General features: G+C 35.5%; 4 protein-coding genes across 4 annotated transcripts in view; 2 read left to right on the top strand and 2 right to left on the bottom strand.

The window, feature by feature from the left end:
* Positions 1–9161: 9161 nt before the first annotated feature.
* LOC117973961 (nucleic acid dioxygenase ALKBH1-like) lies at positions 9162–16050 on the bottom strand. The gene is made up of 6 exons (XM_058987806.1): positions 15891–16050; positions 14324–14432; positions 12133–12295; positions 11333–11423; positions 10951–11144; positions 9162–10535 (listed from the first exon to the last, which is right to left on the bottom strand). The coding sequence occupies exons 1-6, from the start codon at positions 16029–16031 to the stop codon at positions 10112–10114; spliced, it is 1122 nt and encodes a 373-aa protein (XP_058843789.1). The 5' UTR covers positions 16032–16050; the 3' UTR covers positions 9162–10111.
* A 152-nt stretch (positions 16051–16202) lies between these two features.
* LOC117402621 (SRA stem-loop-interacting RNA-binding protein, mitochondrial-like) lies at positions 16203–18936 on the top strand. Its single transcript, XM_034927843.2, has 4 exons — positions 16203–16328; positions 16732–16790; positions 16897–17004; positions 18788–18936. The coding sequence occupies exons 1-4, from the start codon at positions 16262–16264 to the stop codon at positions 18857–18859; spliced, it is 306 nt and encodes a 101-aa protein (XP_034783734.1). The 5' UTR covers positions 16203–16261; the 3' UTR covers positions 18860–18936.
* Positions 18937–18947: 11 nt separating this feature from the next.
* On the bottom strand, positions 18948–24343 carry LOC117422583 (SNW domain-containing protein 1). Its single transcript, XM_034037751.3, has 14 exons — positions 24229–24343; positions 23314–23467; positions 23008–23169; positions 22706–22801; positions 22293–22399; positions 22049–22153; positions 21844–21913; positions 21597–21662; positions 21032–21148; positions 20745–20886; positions 20428–20530; positions 20053–20170; positions 19703–19866; positions 18948–19561 (listed from the first exon to the last, which is right to left on the bottom strand). Exons 1-14 carry the CDS (start codon positions 24273–24275, stop codon positions 19369–19371), a joined length of 1644 nt encoding a protein of 547 aa, XP_033893642.1. The 5' UTR covers positions 24276–24343; the 3' UTR covers positions 18948–19368.
* adck1 (aarF domain containing kinase 1) overlaps positions 24278–24430 on the top strand; it is a 112116-nt gene continuing 111963 nt past the window's right edge. Inside the window, exon 1 of the mRNA XM_058987799.1 lies at positions 24278–24338. The gene's annotated coding sequence lies outside the window, so the exon portion shown is untranslated. The remainder of the gene's footprint in view (positions 24339–24430) is intronic.

Below are 24430 nucleotides of genomic sequence, written 5' to 3'. Positions count from 1 at the left end.
ATTGATTTTTTAACCAATCAGCATGTGCAACCTTTCTGTTTCTATTACTAGAATTAAGTTTGATATTGTAGTCTGTTTTAAAGAAGCCAACAATGATCTGGAACAGTTTCTTGAATATCCAACTGTATTTTATTAGTAAGAAAAAGCTACTTGAAAAACTCATGGCTAAATGTTTTGCGAATACAACCCATACTACCGGTACTTAATATTTGTATACTTTATAAAAGAAAAATGTAAGATACAACATTCTGAATATTTTTACAGTGAGTTAAGATCACCCTGAAAGTGTGCATCGCCTTTTAGTGTAATTCCCTCAGCTCAACCTGATTAGAGTCAGGCCAGCGTTTCTACAGAACCAGTGATTGAAAGTGCTCATTTTATGGCTGAAAGCATTAAACAATGTCTAAAAATGTCTTTAAACAACTGGCTTAAAGCAATGTTCCATTCCCTAGCACTCTCCAGTGCTCCATGGCCAGAATCAAAAGCTTTAATTAAATAAGCATTGAAGCAATACAAAAGCATCCGGCAGCAAGCAGCAGGCTTTATAGTTTCAACAGCAAGGACTTTTACTGCCCATGCAAAGCACCACTGCTGCTTACTGATTGATTATATGGAAGAAGTCAAGAAGTCAATCCTGTTTGTTAACTCGCAGCATCTCATTCTTACTGCTAATTTCAGGACAGCTACCAGGAAGATGTGAGCAGTTGGTTGTTTGTTCTATAGCTACTGTAATTCCTGTTGTTTGAATAGGTTAACCAGCACTCTGCCGAAATGAATGATTAAAAATGATATGCTCAGCAATAACAATAATCCTACAAACAATACAACTGAAAAACCTCTGGCCATGTCTGTGTCAACATCTTTATAATATTATAATAACTGCTTTTGGATAGTAAAGGAAAAGCAGGAAATGTGATATTTAACCAGAGAACAGGACATGAAAACACAGAATCAAGCAGCAGTACAATTAACAAACTTTTACTTCTGCGCCATCTTAGTCTCCTCACCTCATGTACACACACAGCACGTAATCCTATCCAGCAGCGCCATCTACTGTACAAAGTATACAACGCATTATAAACTAACTTGCGAGTAATCAATGTTTAGACTAGACACAACAAACTGCACTAGAAACAAATATTCACATGTATGATTGGCCAGCCAAATTGGAAAGGAAGTACAAAGCATTTAACCCCATCCCTGCCAAACACACAAATAGAAACACATGCACACGAAACTGTGAAGTTTCCAATGCCATTACTAGTTTCTACAGCAGTTGCTCACCATTGGATTTGGGATGTGCTGAAAGTCTACCTAAAGACTGGCTATTGTATATTAAGTATTTCACTGTAAACTTTGCCCTTGTTCAGTTTAGCTTCTCCTGTTCTTATACTGCAAGTCACCCTAGTGTCTTAACCCTATCTCCTTTAATACATTGCTGCATTCATCCTCATCATTCATTTACACACACATCTGGGATACCCTTCATCATTTACCCTCAGAGCATGTCCATCATCTAGCCATGACTCAGTTGAATTTTTTTGCCCATGGCTGCCTGTAGCTCATAGACACTGATTGCATTACCTTTCTGTGATTAATATACTCTACAGGGATGTGCGTGAGAGGTCTCACCGCATACTAAAGATTAGCACAATGTCTCCCAGTCTCGCAATTGCTTTCCACCTTAAGGGTGGAATATTGTTTCCTTTCCAAGATTTTAAAAGATTCTTATTTTTAATTGAATAAATGATATATTGTTTTATGATTGCTGTGTTACATGTGGCTGACTGACTACAGCTGGAATTGACATGCTTAGTATGATAAGGCAACTCAATATACAGAGTACTCCTCATACTTACACAGTACAGGGTTTTGCATATTTGAATTTGAGACTTAATCAGAGCTAATCTCAATATGACAAATATTATAATTCTGCATGATTCTTGAGCCAGTTATGAATTAACAATTCACAGTCATTATAACGAGGATGTTTCCATAATTGTTTCCACTTCTGTATATATGCACTGCCAATAATTGTTGAAGGGTGGTGTATTTTGTACAATTATGTACAGTTATGGCCGTAAGTTTTAGATTACCCTATAGAATTAACACATTTTACTGCATTAATTCGAATGAAACCTGCTGAATAATGTTACGTTAACATATTGAACTACATACCGCTTTGTAGTTTTTCATATACGTAACGAAAAACTGAAATGTGACATTTTGAAATCTAACGTGACATACTGTATTACTGTTATGGCTTCCTGTAGACTTTTGCGATATCATTTTGTAGTTTCTTTGATCACATGATGTTAAATAAAATTATGTTCATATATATATATTTTTTTTAAATGATGTCTCAATCCTAAAATTCTATGTGATGCAAAACATTTGGTCATAACTGTAACTAACACCACTTAAAACAAAGTGTTAATGATGACATCTGTTGATTCTATTAATAACCTTTTTACCCTATTTGAATAGCACTTTAGGTGTAATCCAAATAAAATTATGTATGAACTTTCATATTACAGTATAAAAGCAATGAGAACTAAGATTATGGCTTTTAAACACAAGACAGATCTGTGCCTATCAGACAAAATCAGTATTTGTAATAAAGGATGTATCATAGCAGGTCCAAAAGGCTTTTCTTATGTTATCTAATCGCTTTCACAAGAAAACATCTACCTACACAAAGACCAGGAAAGGGGTCTGGGGATTGTCGAGCACTTATCTGACCTGCAACTGCATCTTCAGATTTTCTTTAGAGCATTTTAAAAATGATCAGAAAGATTCTTAACCCAGATGTGCATTCATTCTGAATGGAGGCTCTGATTATAAAACATGTTACATGTTGCATAAAGAGAGAAAAGAACAGCTGTAGTATTATACAAGAGCATTCTGTCAGTGAAGCAAAAAGACTAGAGCGCCATGTCCTAAGGGGACTGTTCCTTTAACTGTTTTATCCTACAAAATCAGCAGTGTCAGTGAAAACAAAACCCTTTCAAGTGATACAAGGTTTAATGCTGGAGCATGGTAACATAACGTGGCAGTAGTAAGATTGCTGTTGGAAGAAAATGTGGCCTGTTATCTCTAAAGAGAATTGCACGTTGTTAGTTCCAAAATGTATTTACAGCTGGTGCACAATATAATTTGATTGAATGTCAGGCAGGTTTTGGAAGAATCAGTGCTCAGATATCTTTACTGGTGTAATGCCTGGATTCTCCGGTGCTAGTGTGGGGGATGATGAACTACAGATGAGAATTATATAAGACACTTAGACAACCACTGTGCAATATCCTGGGGTGCACCCGATGATCTCCTAAAGGGTCTCTACAGTATCTTAGAATAATTCTGTCTCGGTGTCATCGATTGCCACTTTTTCATGTTTTTTTTTTTTTTTATAAATAATATCTTGGGTGCCTTTTCTGCACAACGTAACCAGTACAAATAAAATAAAATAAAACAGAAATGGAAATACTATTTTTTTTTTTTTAATTTATGTTTTAATGAAGCCGCTAACTTTAATACACACTCAAGTTAGAGGCTAGTCTGGTCTGCCGCTATAACTCAGGTATTGCCAACTCTGGTACTGAGATTTGGGATTTAGATCAAACTTTAATTGGTTCAATTAAACAATTAAAAAGATAGTTGACACAAATAAACCAGAGTTGCCCATCCCTGTTCCAGCCTTTGTATGAAAAAGACTGACTTACATATTAAGGTGTTTAGCCTGCTGTGAGTGCCACATAGTTAAATGACTGCAATCAGCAACAGATCTTTATCAGGTACACAACTTAATTAAAATAATAAAATCCAATCTACTAACTTAAAAAAGATAAACAGCATGCTGGTAATATTTGTTTGTGACCCCATTGTATTTCAAGTGAAGGTAAAAAAACAACAGAAAATTACAAAAAAGACAAATTGTTTTAACTTTTGTTCTGGATCCCGAAAGGCTGTCTGTATGTATTGATTTTGGTCTCCATTTCAATTTGGCTAGGTTGACAGTGCTCCTAATAAAAACTTTTAAATTGTCTTCAGAGAAACATTGGTGTTTAAAATCACCATTTCCAACAGAACTACTTAAGAAATGTCAGCGAAAGTTTTCAGCTCAATATTACGTGTGTACTGAAGTATGAAAATAGCAGTTTGTAACTAAATAATCTTACTGAAGGAACTTTCACATGTCCATTTATTTTTCTACTTCATGTCACATGGTTTATATAGTTTATTCCTGTTCCCAATGCTATACCTCGCAGCATAAAGATCACTGGTTTATACATACACAGTGGTTATATAGGTGTAGTAAAGATGGTGATGAAAGAAACCAGTTATTTCACTTGGCAAGAAAAAAACAAGAGCAGTGATAGAAGAAATTATCAAGTGTTTTTGTATTTTACAATTTTACACAAGAACACACAAATAACAATAACATGACTCCAATATGGGATGGCGGGGGGCTGTAATTAGAGCCATAGCAGAATTAATAACATCAATTGTAAATTGCAGTTGTACAGTAAGTTTGAGTAGCACTGAAAGTGCCAAAACATTTCACGAGTGACTTTTAAATAAATATGGCAACTTTCCAAAAAAAGAAACTTGTAACATTTCTATTGATTTGGAAAAAGAAGGAACGCCACATCAGTGCAACAGTTAGGGCTTGATCAAAAAAGAACCTGTCTCTGTAGTTCAATAATGCTGTCTTTGACCTCAAATCCCAATACTGTTGTCTTCTACCATATCATTCAAAACAATCGATTTCAAAAGCTCTCATTCACTACCTGCTGACATACAGCTATTGTTTAAATGCCTGAGGCACAACTGATGGAGAAAAAAGCAATACAAAATAGAATGTGCTTCCGAAATGCAATGTAGAGGTTCTATGTGGGTTCTTAAAGTGATTACAGCTAACAAAATAATTACACAAATCTTACCTGCGGTGCACATCCCTTCGTTATATAGGTCTCAAATGTGAAGTTTCTAAAGAAACACATGCTCATATTTTAATGTAATAATATTATTTTAAAACATGACATCTGGCACTACACTAGGTTAAATACATCTCTGTTTGCAAGCTTTCAGACACTGTTTCACTTCCTTGAACATTTCACCAGGAGGGTAAAATTGTCCCGATCTCATCAATAGCTTCTTACCTGTCATTAACCAACCAGCTGCCTCTCCTACTGACTGACATGCTTTCAGCCAGTAACATGCTTTGACTCAGAAATCACGACTGATGTGAAATGACCTAGGAAGCGCAAGTGTAACCGATTTCTGAGAGTAAGGCATGGAGTCATGTAATAAAATATAATCTAAAATGTGTTACTTTCAAAACTGGAAGCGCACAACAGGTCACATTTATGGGATTATTTTGTTAGATACAATCACTATAATTTACAGAAAACTACTAAACAGCTTTGTACATCCCCCCAAAATAGAGTCAAGCACCTTCCTATACTCCACAAACAGGAAGAAAGTATACCAGTAAATGCTTTTTTTCAGCTCACAGAGTTTCATTTAGATCTACCCCAGCAGGTAAAGCAAATAGAATTCACACGCTTAAATATCCATAGGGTTTCTGGGGAGGGAGATAGACTGCATTGGTTTCAAATGAACAGCGGGTCTAGGTTGGCAGGAGACACAGGAGACACAGTTGCTGTTTATTACTTATATTAAGATGATTTATTGTCCCCTTGAAATGAATCGTTTGCCAGTAACGGTTTCTCCCTAAACCAGACCACCCCCTAAAACCGTCCACCTGGCTGCCTCAGTGCTTTAGTTTGCTGGCACACTATCTTCTTTGAAACTAAAGTACAGCTTGTGAGCTTAAAAATCAGTTTTTTTCTTTTATTCAAAACTATAAAACACTAAATGTAGTAAAACTATAATAAATGACAAATGACAAACATTTAGACTAGAAATGTCATGTGCTGTTACCAGAAAGCTGGTCTTCAGAATGTGATTGAAATTCAAGGGCTTAAAAGTTTTTGACACTGTTTAACATGTTTACTTATTTCAACCCTAATTGGGTCATGAGTACCCATAAAACAATGATGGTAAACAATAGTACCATGGTTTACTGGTCCCACACACACACACTTTTGCTAATGCATTAGTGTGTTCGAGGGTGAAATGCCATGTCTGGATTTTTGTCTGATTGAATCACACATTAGCACAACTTGGCACCATTTCGGGATGTGTTTTCATGGGAAACAAAGGAAATCAAACAGCACTTGTAAACTTCATCAGCTGATTTGCAAACTAATATTTAAACTTGTGAACCAGTTTGGTCACTGGTCACTCCTGGTTATTTTATTGACAAAACCACAATTGCAAGCCATCTCTATCCTTGGACCAATATTGGCTGCAGTCATAGATGCAGAGGGTAGCTAAATATTGTTAAGCATTAACAAAAATAAAATTTAAGTTTGCAGCCACCTAAAACTATGTTTTATACACCCTGTACCTATTAGACAATAATGTTTTATAAATTGTTTTATGATTAGTCTTGGTTTATATTGAATATAAAGTAGCTAGAAATGACATTTACAATGTGCCTCTTTAAAATTAATTTGCTCCTGGCACCATTTCAGGGAAGACCACAGTACCTCCTCTGAAATATTAATTTTTTTAGGCTGGATGTATAATGGGGGGAATGGCCACTGTATGCCAGTCCCTGTGCAATGTGAAGGCATTTGAATACAAAACCCTGTGAAGAAATATTAATTGCATTACTATTTCTTCTCATGCATCTCTACAGCTAAAGGACATGTTGAACAAAGAAATGTATTTAGCAATTCCACCAATGACTAAATATACAGACACAACAGAAAGTCAAAAAATGAAATGATTGTGAATGAAGTAATACAAATGGCTATCAAGGATGAACCTGTTAGCACAACAGTATTTTAGTTCTTATACTAGTGGGAAGCTGCACATAGAAACTTTACAGTAATGCTCCTAATACCTTTTCAAAAAAAATAATAAAATCAACGCAATTATAAGCACTCAGTCTTTTGCAGCAGTACTGCACAACAATACAACAAAAGGCATACAATTATAAGAGGAGTATGCAGCATTGTGTTCTTTTGCCATTTGATCTTCACTGAAGAGAGAGAAAGAAAACAAGTGTTGTTAGTCAGATATCAAGCTGGGAAGCTGACAAAAACACATCTGTGATAAATTGAAAAGCACTTGTTGTTTTCCCCCTCCTATTTGAAACATTTCCACTTATGATGTTTCCCATGCAATTTGCTCTGCAGAAGTCCAGCAATTCCGCTGGCTGTGGCGGTAATAGGTTTTTCCCCATGTGGACAGGTCATTTTTCTATTAGGCATCTGCTTCTGCTATTCTACTGCTGGCAGATGCCTGGAGATCAATCAAAATGCAAACATCAGAAATGCAAGGTAGAAACGGAGCCAAACTGCGTAAATTAGTCTGTAGAAAAGAATGGGCATGTTATAAAAACAAATGTCCTTACCACAGTGTTGGACATTATTATTGTAAGAGCATTAAATAAATCAACTGAAAGACAAAAAACTATCCAATACTTTTGTGGCATTATAAATAACTTGCACATACTGTAACAATGCACAGCAAAAAACACACAGTCAAGCCACTAACCCCACTGGAACTTAAGCACTCCAACTTCAAAGAATAACATTTCTCAAGATAACATGGCTTTTAACAGTACTGACAGGTTTGCAGAACTAGTACATTGTTTTATATTAAAGGTTCTTTAATCTCAAATGGCAATCAGTGATTATAAACCATCTTCTGTACTGGATAATTTACAGTACTGTCATATTAAAGTTTTTATTGAAATGCTTGTAAGGCACTGCTTTTATGGTGCTGATATTAAGCCACCTTAAGAGGGCACATTCATACTGATTCAGAGTACTTAAGATGTTGTCCAAACACCCAAACATTTCTAATACACTACCAAATACATTTGTGAATGAAGCGTATAACACTGATCATGCATTATTTAGTTAGTTTGAATAGGGTGTATTTGTAAATTTCATGTAATTCATTATCTCATTGCAACTTTGCAATTTATAAAACTGTAACCACAGGATCTAACTAGCCAACACACTAGTCAGCAGAGGAATTTTCCTCTTGAGAATGGGCACTGTGCTAGCATTGTTTTATGTTTTTTTTTTTTTTGATACAATGGTTCTCTCTTAAAGGTAAAGTCTTATCTTTAAAAAAATTCAAAGGTTTGTGTATCGTCCACATTTGGATACAGCTGACAAATAAATCCTGTATGACTTCATGACTACAATGAACACATTTAGATTAATCAATAATATAAATAAAAAAGCATTTTGCTGCGTCTTGCTTTCAAAAGGCAGTCCTGACTTCATTCACACACTGCTTTATTGGCATTGGCATGGGATGGGATGGATTCAAAACTCTTGAGGGTATTTATGAAGAAATACAACCTCTGTCGACAGTGTTTTGATTTGTTTTCAACGTTCAACCTAATACGCGCAGAGGCCTCCAGCATGAACCTAAACTGTCAAGAAGAATATTTTCTACTTAATTAAGCTGTGAGATGTCAGGCAATTATGGGCCTTCTACAGCATTCACATTTTAAATAATAAAAAAATTAATTAACTAAAAAAAAAAAAAAAAACTAACTGTGGGATATTACATATTTAATCTAACTATGAGGGAACACCAGTATTATGTGTTCTTGGACAAAAGAAATGAGAAAAAGTTTAGGAGAGAGACAATAAAATGAAGAGACCATGCATCAAAAGCACTGCAAGTATCCTAAAACCATGAAATTACCAGAATATTTATACTGTATAAAAGGGTTCAAGAAAATATGAAAAAAAAAAAAAGATTAGCTAAAGGAGCTGAGCAAAAGAAATAATAACACAAATTGTGGTGAAACAATACGCAGGTGCCTGGCTACGAACCTCTATTACCATACTAGTTTCTGTTCCAGTTTACTGAAGCAAAATGCCTTTCACTTTTTATTATCTTACTTTTGGAATATTCATAAACTGCTATGATTACCTGCAGCTTAGTCTCATTAATATAGACGTATGATATACAGTAAAATGAGGATGGACACTTTGTGACTATCTAAGATGCAAACAGACTGTCACTGGAATGGACAGGTATTTAAATTATAATGAGCAATGTAAATCTACCAGACTCCCTTTAATTTTTAATAAAAAGGAACCTCCAAACACACTGTCAGTCCTTGATAAGGAGCAATATTAAATACATAAGGACATTGTAGCAAAAATAATCTGGTCTTTAATCCAGAGTAAATAAATGAGAGAGATAGAGCCCCTGGGATTTCCAATGCATACCAAGTATTACAAAAAACACTTGCAGAAGCAAGCAGAAATTAGCTTAACAGCCATTTGATCATTATGCAAATTACTGCTACATTGTCTTGCAAGTCTGAGGGGATTTGGTAGGTGCTGAATCAATAGTTTGCTAAAACAGAAATATGTTTACCATTAGTTAAAAAATAATTGTAAACTTTAGAAGGAAACTAAAATAATTCACATTAGCAGTCATTTCCTTACCCATGGCATTTTTACTGTAGCTTTTGAAAGATGGGAATCGTGACTTTAAAACCACGGTCTTATAGCAAGATGTTCGATAATGTGAATAGGTTTGAAATAATGTAATATTCTGTAAAACTAAAAATAAACTGGATTCTCGTCAAAACATTTGCATAATGTTATAAACAAGTTTCTATTAGTACTACTGAATATCTTATGATTATGACTGAGTGTTCAAAGGAATGCATAGTTAATATTTGGCCACTCAAATCACACACTACTGTGGTTCTTAATCACAAGCAGCAGAGCTCAAACCAATGTACATTAGTTAGGTGGTCCAGATAGCACTGACCCCCCACAATCTGAGAGTATGCAGTATTATGCAGGGACTGTAAAGTACATAGGATCATTGGCATCAGGTCAGAATGACATTCTGAGACAAATAATCTTGTGCTTATGCGTAACGAGATGACAATTTTCGTGGCATCATTTAATATGATGTAACAGTAAACATTTCAAAGCAGGGCCTCTGGGATAAGTTATTATCCTAATTCAAGTGTCCACATTGTTCAGAGTTATTGCTTTTTTCGTTTAACATTACTTTCTTCACTGTCTGAGCTTCCTTCGTGATAAGTGCCTGGCTGGATGTCAACAGTGTTTTCATTATCAGGCTCCGTTGGGAAAGCCTCTCCCAGTCCTAGTACCTGTCTCACAGTCATATTGATTCGAGAGGTCTGAATATACTTTGCACAGACTGCCCAGTCCTCTTCAGAAACATTTTGTACAACAGTGTCCTCTGGAGTATCATCTGCAAGTTCTTGAACCAGGCATTGAGGCACAGCCTGCTTGTCGGGACTGGAGACTATTCTAGGAACTGCATGATACAGGAGCCGACTCGACCCAGACATAACCATGATGTCTCCACTGTGCATAAACATAGGAGTGGCTGGATCTTCCCTCCTCAAGCCACCCAGCAGGAAGACAGCCGATTGGCCAAAACTACCAGGATAAAAAAATAAAAAGCCTTTAGTTTTGCTTCAAGACTCAAGTTATACAACACAAAACAGATACATGCAAAATGTTACGCTAATATATTATACAGACATTACAGCTTCTCTTCTGGCAGGGTTTCAGTATTCAGACAAGAAAAACAGACAAACAAACAAAAAAACATTATTCCGGTTCCATTTTGTGTTTTTGTATTATGCAAATTACAATAATTCCCACCAATTGTTTTTACTTGACATTAGCATTATTCCTGTCTCGCTGCATTATATTGCTTCGTCTCTCACATAACTGCCAAGAGGTAATTTACATGCAGGATTCAATAATTGTTGTAAACAGAACACCATGTTTTTGAAACAGTAATTATGTCTCTGCTGTCTAAATGAATTATCCTGGGATTATATTTTACCTGAATGATAACAGTGGCCGAGAGTGGTCCAGCTCTGATTCATCAACATGAATTCCAAGAGAAGAATCAAAGTGATAGTAGTTCAGGATCCCAGCCTCTGCTTTGAAGTTTTGGAAGCCACAAGCTGCTGCAACTCCTTCAGACAGTGCATTTAGGTCTGAGGGGAATGGGGTGTAGTGATCCGCAGAGTACGTCTAAAAAGCAAAACACTAAGAAACAAGAAGCTTCTACTTGCTTGTTACATCTCTGTAACAAAGTTACTGAATAAAAATGTTGATTGAAACGGCACATTTGTTTCAATACAATGCACATGCATAATTATCTCACATGTAAAAACCTCACACAGCAAATAGTCAAACCAAACAAAAGCAACTTGAATTACCTTGGTGTCCCAGTTATAATGATACCCATTAGTCACCCAGCGAAGCTTCTCCAGCAGACTTTTAGGTTCTCTTTTTGCAGCACACTTTTGCCTATGGTAATTTAATAAATAAACCAAGGTACAGAAAGAAAGACATTAAACAACGAGTAACCGTCACAGGGGTCTTGGTGTTTACACTGTGTGAGTCATCCTAGTTGTTCTATACAGTAGCTGTGAAAAGAACAGTCTATAAGTTAATACATTTGTAGTACAATATAAGCAGGTCTTGCTGTCCGTAACTGACCTAGCACTTGTTATTTATTTGGCCTGATCTAGTAAGTTGCATAGAACAATTAAATAGTGCTGCTATATACAGGTTTGTGAGACATTGCAAAACTATTGCATTTTTCAACTCATGCCAAAACAATGTTTTATAATAAGTTTATTTAACAGAAGTAGACTCTGTACAGAAGTAGAGCCCAAAAAGAATTCCAGCACAGAGAAATTAAACATAAGAGATGGGAGACCTCAGAAAATATGCATCACCAGTCTTCTAAAGCCCCAGAGAGAATGCAGATATTTTCCAAGCTTTGTCCGGGAACATCTGACAGTTTATTATGGCTAGCTCCAACCAGTGACTAGTCACTGGAATATTAAGAACAGTCTTGGAAAATTAGCTTGCTACTGAAGCTCATCTTAAACTTTCTCATTCACTGAACTAGAACTACTTCAAAGATTCAAAGATTGGAGGGGGGTAAATGTTAAAATAGACACATGCTGTCAGGCGTTGACAGGAATTGGCAATGCAGATTACAACTTACCTTATTTGATCTCTGCTTTTCTCCCACAAATTGTCTGTGTCCGTTGGCGACATATGCATGTCTAAATTGCAGATGTTAGGTTTCTGAGGATATACTTTGAGACACTGTTTCACCCAGTGACGTTGTGAGCCAGGAAGGAACGGGTTTGAGATGAAAATAAAACCTGTTTAAGATTAAAAAAAAGACCAATCTGGCTAAATGTTATTTGACAATTCAGACGGGCCTCACAGATCGGTTTTGATAGCTTCCATAAAGCCAAGTGAAGTCATAATTACTGTACAGGTCGACTGAAAGCCTGTCAATGATAATTTGAAAAACAAGTCTACTGATAATGACTGGTAATTGTTAAGTTCTAGCTGCACTAGCTTTCCTCCCATAGCAGCGGCTGTGAAACAAAACGAGAACCTTCACAAACGAGAGCGAAGACAGTGCAAGAATTGACTAAAATATATACTACACAAAGTACAATGGGGAACGGATAGTCACAGTCGATGCATAATGAAATCATTATTTGCACTTTTGTACACATTTAAATGCTACTTTCTTTCAAGGACCTCAGACCCAGTTGTGTTATGAAAAAATGAAAAAGGCACCCCATAGTAAAAAAAAAAATTCAGGTGAAAAAAAAAAAAAAAAAAAATCAGATATTAAAAAATGTCATCAATCAATAAAAAACCCTGCTCCCTACCTTTATTCTAATGTTCTAATAGAAAAATACACTGAGCAGCTATTGAATTTAATGGCAACCATGACATCTCTTGATCCCTTTACAGATAAGATGATTCCCCAATTGTCAATACTGCAAATTATAATAAAAACATTAAAATGATACAAAAATAGACTACATCAACTTTAAAAGAAAAGCTTTTCCAACTTCACCCGAGTATCTGTGTGATAGTCCTACTTTTTCAATACTTTGGATATCATTCTGAAACTCTCACATCCCTGAGGAGAGGGAAAATGTTTTTCTCAGTTGGATCTCATGCTATCTGCAAGTCTTCTGTGCAGAGCATTACAATAAGTATGTTCTAGCTGCGTATACCATCTGCCATGCTGAGATAAAAAATAAAATAAAAAAATCCTGTATGCCACCTTGGTCGTCAGTCAGCAGCACAAACTTAATGCAGGGTCAATCAAAAACGAATCTCGCTTTTCCATTAGGGAATTGGCTGTCAGTATAACTCTTGTTCTTTACCCCATCGCCTTTGACTAAGAGATATGCAGTTACATCATACTTTATTTGCTGTCCTTACTATAACTTATATACTCAATAAGGTGTTTTAGCTTAAAGCAGCCATTCATCTTCATTTGTAGTGTCACACATTTAAATCTCACTTCAACATCTGAGATAAAACAGTTAAAGGGAACACTTCACTGAAACTATTTATAGGTTTTGACTTGTTGAAACTTACAAACGCAAGTTTTCTTTTGTAAGCTTCAGTCATGCAGAAATTACTTGACTATAGTAGAGCTCCACTTGAGGATGTCAGGTGAAAATTTTAAAATAAATTGTCCTTAGACACACACACACACACACACACACACACACACACACAAAAATTACTGTAACTTTGCAGTCTTGTCCCTGGTCTTAAAGATGGGAGCATTGTAATTTACAATGTATTTAGTTACCGAGAATAAGACAAGGCATATATGAAAGATAGCTCTGGTCAAGTTATATGACACTGTCTTACACTTATAATGGTCAAATATATTTTACAAGCTTCATAATGTAAAAACAGTAATATCATATTTGTATAAGAAATGCAGTTAATTTAATGGGCAGCACTTGTATTTCACATAATAATTAAATCAGTTCTCCTTTTTTTGTAATAACCTGGTGTGTTGCACTTGCTGAATATTCATCTTTATTTTCTTTAGGAATGGGTACACAGTGCCACTTGCTGGTTAAATGTAGTAGCTGCAGTTTCTGCAGCACAGAAGGGTGCGTGTGGCAAAACTCAACGGAAAATAAAATCAGAATTGTTTGCACCAGTTACATTTTAGTATTTAACTGGTTAAAACAGGCCGATAGAAACAACACAAAAATGTTTCTGAATTGAAACCATTCAAGCCTGTTTTAATTGCCTGGATCTGTGTTACTATTCAGCTGCACCTTAGCTCAATCAAATCAAAATCAAATCAAAATCAAATCAAATCAAAGCAAAAGTAGCATTCTATACTGAAGTACCTGGGTAGCCATCAAGACCAAATGCCTTCCATTTGCAGACAGGATGAAGACCAGCTCTACAGGCGTCTCCATCACTTAATAGTGCTGCATTTAGATCACAGTTGAACACCTAATAATAATAAAACATATATATATATATATATTTAAAATGTACAGTTCCGTTTTTAACTATCCATATTCCTCTGGAAAAGGGTTTGAATGTTAGTACCCCACTGATTTTTAGGTTTAGGTTTGTTCCTATAAAAATTTCAACATAGAGACTTCCCAATTAAGTCAAGATTGTACATTGTGTGAAAGGGTTTGCTTGTTTCTAAAGTGCCTGTTAGGAACAATATTTAGTCAAGCACTTCTACAGTAAGCTCAGTTTACAACTGAAATCTAATTAGTACTCTTGATGACAATTCATTTTACATTATAAAATTGCATATCGCTAATTCGTCTCATTTAGTTAATTTAAAGCTGTAATGCATGTTAATGTACTGTAAAATAATCCTTGCTAAAAAGAGCACAGCAAGATTTCATTCCTGAAGGTCACTGGAACTAATTGTTTTTGCCTGACTTAAGAAGGAGTTCTGGTTTCCCGAATATTCATACATATATTTCAACACATGCCTGCCAGTAAGAAGGTTTGAAACTAGTATTTCAAAACTGATCTTGTGATTGCTGCTGACAATTCTGTTTCTACGTCAATTCTGTGCAGCCTTGCATTGATGCTATCTTTCCATATGCATGTATTACAGCTAATTACCTAAAATACATTTCTACAAAATGTCACTTAAAAAAAAAGCAAGGCACACACACAGAAACAGAAATGTCTATTAAAATTAATCTTAAAAGCCTTATAGATATCTTACAGTCCAATTTAACTAATCTGATTGGACAAGAATATGTCTGGTGGAGATGCAGCCTCTGCAGTTTGATAGCAGGTCATCATTTGCATTGAAGTCCTTGTGAAGCTATAGTTTGCTGCCATCTCAAGCTTCAGGCACACAAAGTGAGATTTTAGGCCTTTACTTAAAGAGTCATTTCCAGTATACAGTCCTCTGAACCAACTGATGGAAGGCCAGTCAAGCAGAAAACAAGCAACAAGTTTCCAAACGGCTCTTGCTTATGCCTTGGCATCACATGTTATGTCAAAAGACATTACTCCCCAAATATGTACACTGCATTGTGTACTTAACAGGGTAGCCCCCCACCATATTATATGTATATATATATATAATATATATATATATATATATATATATATATATATATATATATATATATATATATATATATCTTAAATTAATGAAGCTCAGATTGTGGAGAAAACATTGAAATGTGTGAAAAAATACATTATGGATCTCACTGGAATTCTATAGACAATCACAGACCCTGATTAGCACTATTCTGGTTAATATCACTTTAGGTAAGGTATTCCAACAAGATTAGTGCTATAAGGTCTGTGGAAAAAAAAAGAATGTAGTGTTCTATAAATAGTTTAGTTTACGGTATAATGTACTGTACGTACATCAATACAAATAAACAAAAAAATACAAATAGATCTACAGTTTACATGGCTTACTTTTCCAGAATGATTGCCAGGGTTAGAAAAATCTATGACATCACTGAAATCAGGAGGTGGGTTTTTTCTTCTATAGAATTTAAACAACTTTCTAAAAGCGTCTTCCCCCTGCTGCAACATGGAGGTAGCCATCTTGGCCATCCCCGCCTCTAACCTTTCAACTATACACCAACACGAACAAAATGCAAAAAAACAGTTAATCAATTAAATAATTAAATGCTCTCTTTTCAATGAAATACTATTTTGATGTTGATACTTTATTTGATTTCCGTTTAATTGCATGAGCTTTGCTAGATCTTGTGTTTTTAAAAACAGCCCGAATAAACATCACGTGGTGATAAAGGTCAAAGTGGATTTATCAAAACTGCAAGATGGCTGCTCCCACAAAGAAGGTGTTCGAGGTTTTTGTTTCAAAAATCCCATGGACCATGGCTAGTAGTGAGTATTAAATATTTTAAAAAAGATGTGGTATTAAACTACTAACTGTTTTTTTTTTAAATTAAAGTGTAATTTGTACAGTATGTAGTAATTTAGGAAAGCATGGCAAATTACTTCATGACTTTGACATAACGACTGCTCTGCATATGCATGCAATAGTTTACTTACGAATCTCATTCATTTAACTGTTTAAATAATCCATTTTTTAAAATTAAGATGCGTTTTTATACAAATCTGCATCCCGTGATTGACATATCATAATAAACACGTATTACTTACTAGTCCTCAGTCGGAGCACTTAGGACATACAGTACATAGAAATTGTACATTGTATTGGGTAAATTCATATTTCAGACTATTTCTTGCATTAAGTAATTGGTAAATGTTTTATTTTATGTTGCAGAGGAAGTAAAGGAATACTTCGGGCAATTTGGACATGTTAAGAAGTGTTTGCTGCCTTTTGTAAGTCAAAAATTACTGTCAGAGAACCATATTATGTGCGGTATATTTAAATGACGTACTGATAAAATATTATTATATGGTTGGGAACTATTGTCTTTTTTCGCAGGATAAGGATACAGGGTTCCACAAGGGTTTCTGCAGGATTGGGTTTTCAAGTGAAGAAGGTCTCCAGAATGCCCTTCAAAAGGATGCACATACTGTAGAAGGGGCAAAGGTATTTTTTTTTACAATTCTGTGTTACAGGCTTATCATTTCAATTTTTACAACGTTTTCTGAAAAAAAAAAAAAAAATCAAATATGGTCTCGTGTTTTCATTTTTCAGTCCACAATTAGAAAATTGAAAAATTACCATTCGTTTTTTGATATAATAATAATAATAATAATAATAATAATAATAATAATAATAATAATAATAATAATGGTGTCTATAGTGCGAAATTACACCTCTTTCTTTTTTTTTAACTCCCAGTTAAAAAAATGGAAAACGAAACAATGGTGTAACTTGAAAATACTTGCTATTATATGGTATAGTCAGCCTGTGCCAACGGCGGGGGAGAACTGCAGACATGCGGCAAACAAATAAAATAAATGTACTAAAAGGTGATGAATCAATTACAAAGTGTTAATCAAATCTAAATGGTCAACTATAAAAATAAAATATTACAAGTGACAAATATCTGAAAGACAAAAGGGGCATTGTTTACAGTTACTTATGCCCCAAAAGTGCTCTGTTTTTTCTCAATGAGCCCCTGCACGTTACTGCTGTGTTATAAAATACTACTATGATGCCAATTCTAATGCATAAAACTGTAAGTAAGCTTTCACTGCTTTAAACAGCTCTCTCTGAAAACCACAATCAGTATTAGAGCTGAGCTGTGATTAAGAATTATTTTCTTGATCAAGACATTTTTTAATTCCCAGTACTTTCAAAAACAGATTAAAAAAAAAAAAAAAAAAGAAGAATCAGGATAATGCTATTATTTCTGATGAGTGGGGCCCAATTATATATGTACCTGCCAGTAATTTGTGAAACTACACCTGCCCACATATTTATCGTGGCAGCGCTGGCTAAATGTAATTTAGCTGTGGATCTCTCTAGCATAGCTATATCATGGAAAAAAATTTAACCATGCAATTTGGTATGATGTATCAGGCTCCACCCAGCCCCTCAGGTTAACTTTCTTTGCCGCAGTCAACCCGGCGCAATCGAGTGCCAACCAATCCTGACATTAGAACAACATATTTTCAGAAATATCGATTTTTGGGACATTCCGAGAACACATGTATATAGGTGTCCATTATGAACCACCTTTCTTGTCATTTTGTGCTTTTAAAGCTGTTAACAAAACTTTCTTCTTTTTATCAGTAAAAGAGGTTTGATTTTAAGCCGGTTTCATAATTATCAAACTGTATTTTTATAATTTCCAAAAAATCTGACCCGTATTCATCAATTGTGCTTGCTAGATATATACATAAACAACCAAGAATAGCTGCTTGAATATACCATACATCCTTGGCACAGGCTTATGAGGGAATGTACCCAGCAATGTGACCACATTCAAGTTGATGCTCATTAAATGTTTCCTCATCACTCACTGTTGAGAGTTGTTTTCAAGGGGGTCTTGCATGGAACAATATCTAGACCATACTACAACAAAAAAATACAACAGTTTAGTTTGTTAACTATCCTATCATTTTGTTTTTAGAGATAGCTGTTGTGATTTCCAAGTTAACCCAATCCGTGTTTGGTTGATTTTAAGTAGGGAGGGAGATAAGTTATTTAATTGCATGATAAACAGAGATGTGTCCCTAACCCAAACCTCATTTTTGTACAGCTGGCTAGCTGCATCTTGTAAGTGAGCTCTCTTTGCTTATACTACTCCTCACTATCCATACTGGTGCAGTTTGACTACCGTGGAGTTTTGAGCACAGGGATTTAAACAAGCAAGCCTATACCATTTTCTATACATGTAATTTTATTTATTTATTTTTTTTAGCTTCAAGTTCAAAGAAACAGACAAGCAGCTGTTGGACGACGTTCAAATAGGGATGTTGGCGACTCAGTTTAAAGGAAAAATATTTTTTGTATGTACTTGTGTGTTTATTGTCTCTTTACTGCAACCTTCAATAAATATTATTTAATGAATTTGTAATCACTTTTTTTTATCAAAATATTACAAACATTTATTTTGTTGTATTACATTAACTGTACAAATACCTTGTGAAAAAAAAACAACTCATCAGGTATTCCATACTATACATGTTCAAAGGTTACAGCAATTGTATACAGCAGAAAACAGGTAGGGCTAGAAAAAAATATATATTACAATGCTCACTAATAGAATGACTGCAATTTTAAATGGCTAATTAAAGAAAAAACATTACAGGAATGTAAACCTATGCAGTCATATTACTCTTATTTTGAGATTCATGTGATCACCAGGTCTGTCCTTAATGTGGGTTACAGCTGGCACAATTGCTTTAAAAATACAGTAAACCAGAATACCATACTTTGTTGTATAAATTAGGCATCAGGTCTTTAAAAAAAACAGATCCTTATAGGAGACCAAATGTAATTTTACTCTTTTCTTCGTTTCTTATCATGGTCGTAATCCTTTGACCGTCCACTATCTGATGGCCGTTTTGAGCCACCATGCTGCTTGGCTTCCTCCAAGAACTTATCTAGACCGAACGGATCCTCCTCAAACTGAACTGGGCCATCTCTGCGCTGTCTGCGATCAGTGCCAGAGAACTCCCTGTCAGGCACAAATCTGCAATGGCAAACAGAACACAATTTAGATACTCTCATTTTGTTAGGTACAGTGTATTTCTTTTTTTTTTTTTTTTTTTACTCTTATGAACTGCTCAGATCAGAAAGCACTGCCAGGGATACAAAGATAACATACAATTACCTGTTATTTTGCATGAGTGTGTCCAGATTGTCTCCATACATATCTTTATCAGCATTCTTACTGGGTCTGTAGATGTTCTGGGCCATATCCCTGCCACTTTTCCAAGGCTGGTCATACACATTATAAACCTCATCCTCTCCACCAGCAAAACCACTATCCATACCCTAAGTGCAAAAAAAAAAAAAAAAAGTTAACGAACAAATAGAAAAAATAGCCTTATTAACATTTTTTTTAAATATAAATAACTTGACAGGTAATTTCAACAGATGTAAACCCCAAATATGACAAGCAATGTCAATGTTATATGGGGTTAAGGTAGTTCTAGAATATTTAAACAAATAAACTTTTACCTTGCTTTGATTGAAAAGTCGCTGATCATACTGTGCCTCATTAGAAGTGCGAGGATTGGGTTGACCAAGCGCAATGAGTTCACTGACATCTCTGTCCTGGTCCCTTTGTAGCTTTGACCTACAGACATTCAAACATTAAAAACAAAATTAAATAAATTAAAACTACTAAACCTGCAGTTATTCAAAATGCTGTGAATTTGCAATTAACATTTCTGTTCAGATTTAGATACAGCATATTTCATAAACTATACTCCATATATTTCAGAAAACAAGTCACACACAAATCTCTACATTTTTCAGAATTTGTGTTAGGAACTTTTTTCTTAAACATTAAGAATTATTTAAGGAAGTAATTCAGTTTAAAATAGAACCAACCTTTTATCTGGAGCTGCTCTAGATATATTTCTGTCATGCTGTCTCTCTTTCCTTCTGTCATGTCTGATTTCATCACGCTCTCTAGCCTCTCCGTCCTCTGCACCTGGAGAGAGGAAAAAAAATAATTGAGAAGAAATAAATCTGCTTAGAAAAGTGTGCAAGGCTTCGAAATACAATTCTTGTTGAAGCAGACATTCTATCCTATTCACATTTCCCATCATGCTGTTCAGGTCTTTAATTTCACTTAATTTAATGCAAAATCATGTAGACTAATAATATCAGCTGTTAAAGCAAAATAAATTCCTAGGATTCTGTACCTTTGTCAACATGGCCTTTGATGCCAGCTCTTCGGTCTCTTGCCATCTGGGCCAGTTCCCTGAGCTTCTCCTCCTTCTTCTCTTTCTCCTTCTGAGCCATTTTTTTTTCTACCTGGGCACGCATCTCAACAGCTTCGCGAGCCTAGCCCCCAAAAAAGAAAGAGACATATTTAATTGTCTGATCTGCTGTAATAAGGTCTTTAAAAATATATTACAGAACACAATTTGATTAAATGAAAAGCTTAATATGTATTTGTTCAATTAAATCATTTTTCAAGCATGTATACCTTCCTGTCTGCAATGTAGAGTGCCTCTGCAAGCTTTGCAAAGTTTTCATTGATGTGAACTGTCTGCAGTCCCCGGCCATCAGCTGCTAGACGTTTGTCTAATGGAATTGTGTAACCCTAGGATTGAAAACAATTGGATTTAGAAAGTTGGTACTGTAACACAATACCTTTATTTAGTGTTCAGTCATTATTTTACCGCCGATTTTCTCCCAATTTGGAATGCCCAATCACTTTTCCCCTCAACGCAGCAATTTCCCACATGGCTCAGGAGACCTGAAGGTTCAGTGGGCTTTTACAGCCAGGAATTCAAGAGCCGAGGTCAGCAAACTACTGACCTCTGAAGGACAGCGCTGCAGGTATCTGCCTTTGAGCATACTGGCCTCCTGGCCAGGAGGGTTTGCTCAATGAAGACTGGACTAATTCGGACAGCCAGGGTATGAACCTGCGGTGTACAACTCACCCTGCGCACTATGTGGCTTTGCTTCTACCAGGTGAGCCACTTGCGGACCACCAACACATACCTTCTTTAGAAATAGAGATGTGCACAAAACATAGTACTTCTAACCTTTGCGTTTTTCCAGTTTGAAATGCATGGTGGAATCTTCCACTCTTGCTGTTCCTTCACCGTCATCTAAAATAAAATTTAAAAAATAATTATTGAAAAAAAAAAAAAAGTATATTGCCAAGGTATTAGTTGATAATTAGTTGAGTTGGGTGTTTAAGTTATTGATGCCAACATTTAAAAAAAGGAGTGACTGCTATAAAAATCGGCAAAATTAAAAAAGCCTTCAGTTAAAAAAGCTAAAATGTACCTTTCTGCTGGGTGAATGCATGACTGGTGCAGGTGGAGATGGAGGTCCTCTGGGAATTTTCTTATTGATCCTAAGGTTTAAAAGCAAGTTATGGTTGGCTATACCGTATGAACAACAATTAATTTTCACTGCAAACTCGAGAGGAAATTCACATTATTTTTTTTAAAGGATAAAAGTAGCCATCTTGTCTACTGGCGATACATACTTAAATCGTGGTGGTTCCATCGGATCCTTCTGCATTTCCACCATTCGAATAACCCTTTGCTTGGCTCCAGAATTAAATGCAACTCCTTGCTGGGATGGAGTGTACCTAGAATAAAACAAATTACAGATTAGAGACAACACACAAACATACGACAATGACTATGACAATAGTCCAATTTAATGACTCACTCATGATTGTGTACCTTTTACTTTTTATGCATTTATAAACTACAACCATTTCTTACCTAATATACTGAGCAGGGGCCTGCTTATCAGCTGCACGCACAGGCATGGCTGCTGCAATCTTCTGTGAAACTTGTTTATCAAGAGCAGATCTGGTCTTTTCTGTCAACTAAAACAAAACTTTTTTTTTCAATATATATTAAACCAACAGTTTAAAAAGTCTATGCATTAAAAAAAAAATTCTAATTGAAAAAAGCCACCAAAAGTCAAATGTGTTTGAAAACAATGGTTTATCCCTTTAAAATATTCCAGCAACAATTATAAACGTTTTTTAGATTTTGCAGCAGACTCCAAATTCTAATTTAAGGGACCTGTCTGATCCCTAAAAATGTAATGAATTGTTAAGCCCTGCTTACAGAGTCTTGCATTACTTTTTGATTTGACTAAAACACTTATTTAGAATACAAAGTCTTACCTCTTGAACAGCTTCTTCATCTGGTCTCTGAAGGCCTGGATCATCTTCATTCACAACTTCCTTAGGAAGCAAATCTGTGAACTTACTGTAAATAACCTGAAATACACAAAAACATTGTACATAAAGACAGACACAACACTGCAAACTTCTAAATTAAAACAGGCAAAACTATTTGGCAGGTCAAGGTGACCAACTGCCTTTCTGCCACATTACTGTACTTTAATGATCAACAACTGACCCTGTGGCTCCATCATTATTTGAATGTGCTTAATCTGCAAGACAGAACTCCGTAAAAGTCAAACCTTGTCTTTTCCCTGTCCTTGCCGGGCAATGGCATCATATTTGACCTTCCCTTCTGCATCCACCTGAACTGCCAAAGCATTGGAAGTCTTCTTTTTTCTTCCCATTTCCAGCGGGTATTGGGCAATGTGAATCTCTGGAAAAGCACCTCCATCTCCAAAGTCCTGAAAGGGTTATAAAAATAACGTGCAAGTAAAGAAACATGATTATAACCATAGAAACAGCAATAAAATGGGCAGCTTAACTCAAGATTCCTTCAAAGAAATAAGTGGAAATATGAATAAACAGAATATCTTTAAAAATATTACCTCCAGTGACCTTGGTATCCAGCTCTTTCTAAAGCCATAGGGAGGTGGTTCTCTACGTGATGATACCAGTGCAGTTGACCTGGACCGTTGTGACCGGGACTTTTCTTCAGCTTCCAGCTGGTCCTGGGAAAGCTGAGTTGGGGCAGGTAAAAAGCTGGGGAATACAAATGAATCCAAAATTACAAAGACTTGTGGAACAACTTCTATGCTCATGTAATCATTTATAATGTCATTTCCTGTGTCTAGCACCACCATTTCAACGACTGCTTAGGTGAAATCAGAGAATTATGTCTACACTTGTAAATGTAACTCAACTAATAAATGTAAAACATTTATTAGTTGAGAACAATTATTTTGAAAATGTTTCTTAAGTTTAACTGAAGAAACTAAACAACGTGTGCAGCTACAAACTTCTGTAAACACAAATTTGCGAGAACCGTTTTGCTACTGTGGGCACGCACTAGAAAGAAGACAAATACAATCCTATATTGTTATATTTGTATCCAAAACAACCAATTAATTCTAACAACAATGGTTTTAGTTTAAACATATATGTATAGGCGCGCGTACATAGCTATTACTTTCTCGTAATCGACATGTTTATCATAAAATAAACTACTGTGTTAAAGTATTTGCAAAGCTACAATAACAGTTCTTTTAAAGTCAAATATACATAACCAATCACACAAAACAAACCCCTTTCCATACTGTAAATTTATCCCCAGGCTTCTTTGAGGCCTTACACAAACCGATATGTTGTTTATTTTAAACATTTACTTTATCTGGCATTGACAGAAACCATTCGAATAGGTCAAAACTTGTCATTTACTTGTGTGAAAACGGATCTCTAACGTTTTCTAACAGGATATCACTTTTAATAACATACACGAAATATTTAAACCACAGACAACCCACCTCGTTAGCGACATTTTCTTTCTCCGAAACTTTGCGTCTGACGTCATACGCTGTAATTACGTCGCTCAAGACGTTTACCATGCAAAAAAGTCAGAAGTTTGTCCAATCAGGTATGCAAGTACGAACAGAAAGATTGTAGGTTTGTCAGTGTTTTCACAATAAGTATTGTACTGACCATTTGGCAGAATGGCACACGAAATGT

The sequence above is a fragment of the Acipenser ruthenus genome, chromosome 15 (assembly GCF_902713425.1).
Source record: "Acipenser ruthenus chromosome 15, fAciRut3.2 maternal haplotype, whole genome shotgun sequence".
Lineage (NCBI taxonomy): Eukaryota > Metazoa > Chordata > Actinopteri > Acipenseriformes > Acipenseridae > Acipenser > Acipenser ruthenus.
The sequence above is the reverse complement of the archived record's forward strand: the minus strand, read 5'-3'. Positions and strand labels throughout refer to the sequence as shown.

What these genes read in the sequence shown, in the direction of transcription:
- LOC117422583 (XM_034037751.3), bottom strand. Translation starts at nt 24,275, where the DNA reads ATGACGTCAGACGCAAAGTTTCGGAGAAAGAAAATGTCGCTAACGAG. An exon ending in TCTACATTGCAGACAGGAAG is followed by an intron (nt 20,887 to 21,031) that starts GTATACATGCTT and finishes TTTGGGGGCTAG; the next exon opens with GCTCGCGAAGCTGTTGAGAT. An exon ending in CAAAGGCCATGTTGACAAAG is followed by an intron (nt 20,531 to 20,744) that starts GTACAGAATCCT and finishes TCCTCTCTCCAG; the next exon opens with GTGCAGAGGACGGAGAGGCT.
- LOC117402621 (XM_034927843.2), top strand. Translation starts at nt 16,262, where the DNA reads ATGGCTGCTCCCACAAAGAAGGTGTTCGAGGTTTTTGTTTCAAAAATC. An exon ending in AGAAGTGTTTGCTGCCTTTT is followed by an intron (nt 16,791 to 16,896) that starts GTAAGTCAAAAA and finishes CTTTTTTCGCAG; the next exon opens with GATAAGGATACAGGGTTCCA. An exon ending in ATACTGTAGAAGGGGCAAAG is followed by an intron (nt 17,005 to 18,787) that starts GTATTTTTTTTT and finishes TATTTTTTTTAG; the next exon opens with CTTCAAGTTCAAAGAAACAG.
- LOC117973961 (XM_058987806.1), bottom strand. Translation starts at nt 16,031, where the DNA reads ATGGCCAAGATGGCTACCTCCATGTTGCAGCAGGGGGAAGACGCTTTT. An exon ending in CTGGCAATCATTCTGGAAAA is followed by an intron (nt 14,433 to 15,890) that starts GTAAGCCATGTA and finishes TATTATTATTAG; the next exon opens with GTGTTCAACTGTGATCTAAA. An exon ending in ATTATAACTGGGACACCAAG is followed by an intron (nt 11,145 to 11,332) that starts GTAATTCAAGTT and finishes TTTGCTTTTTAG; the next exon opens with ACGTACTCTGCGGATCACTA.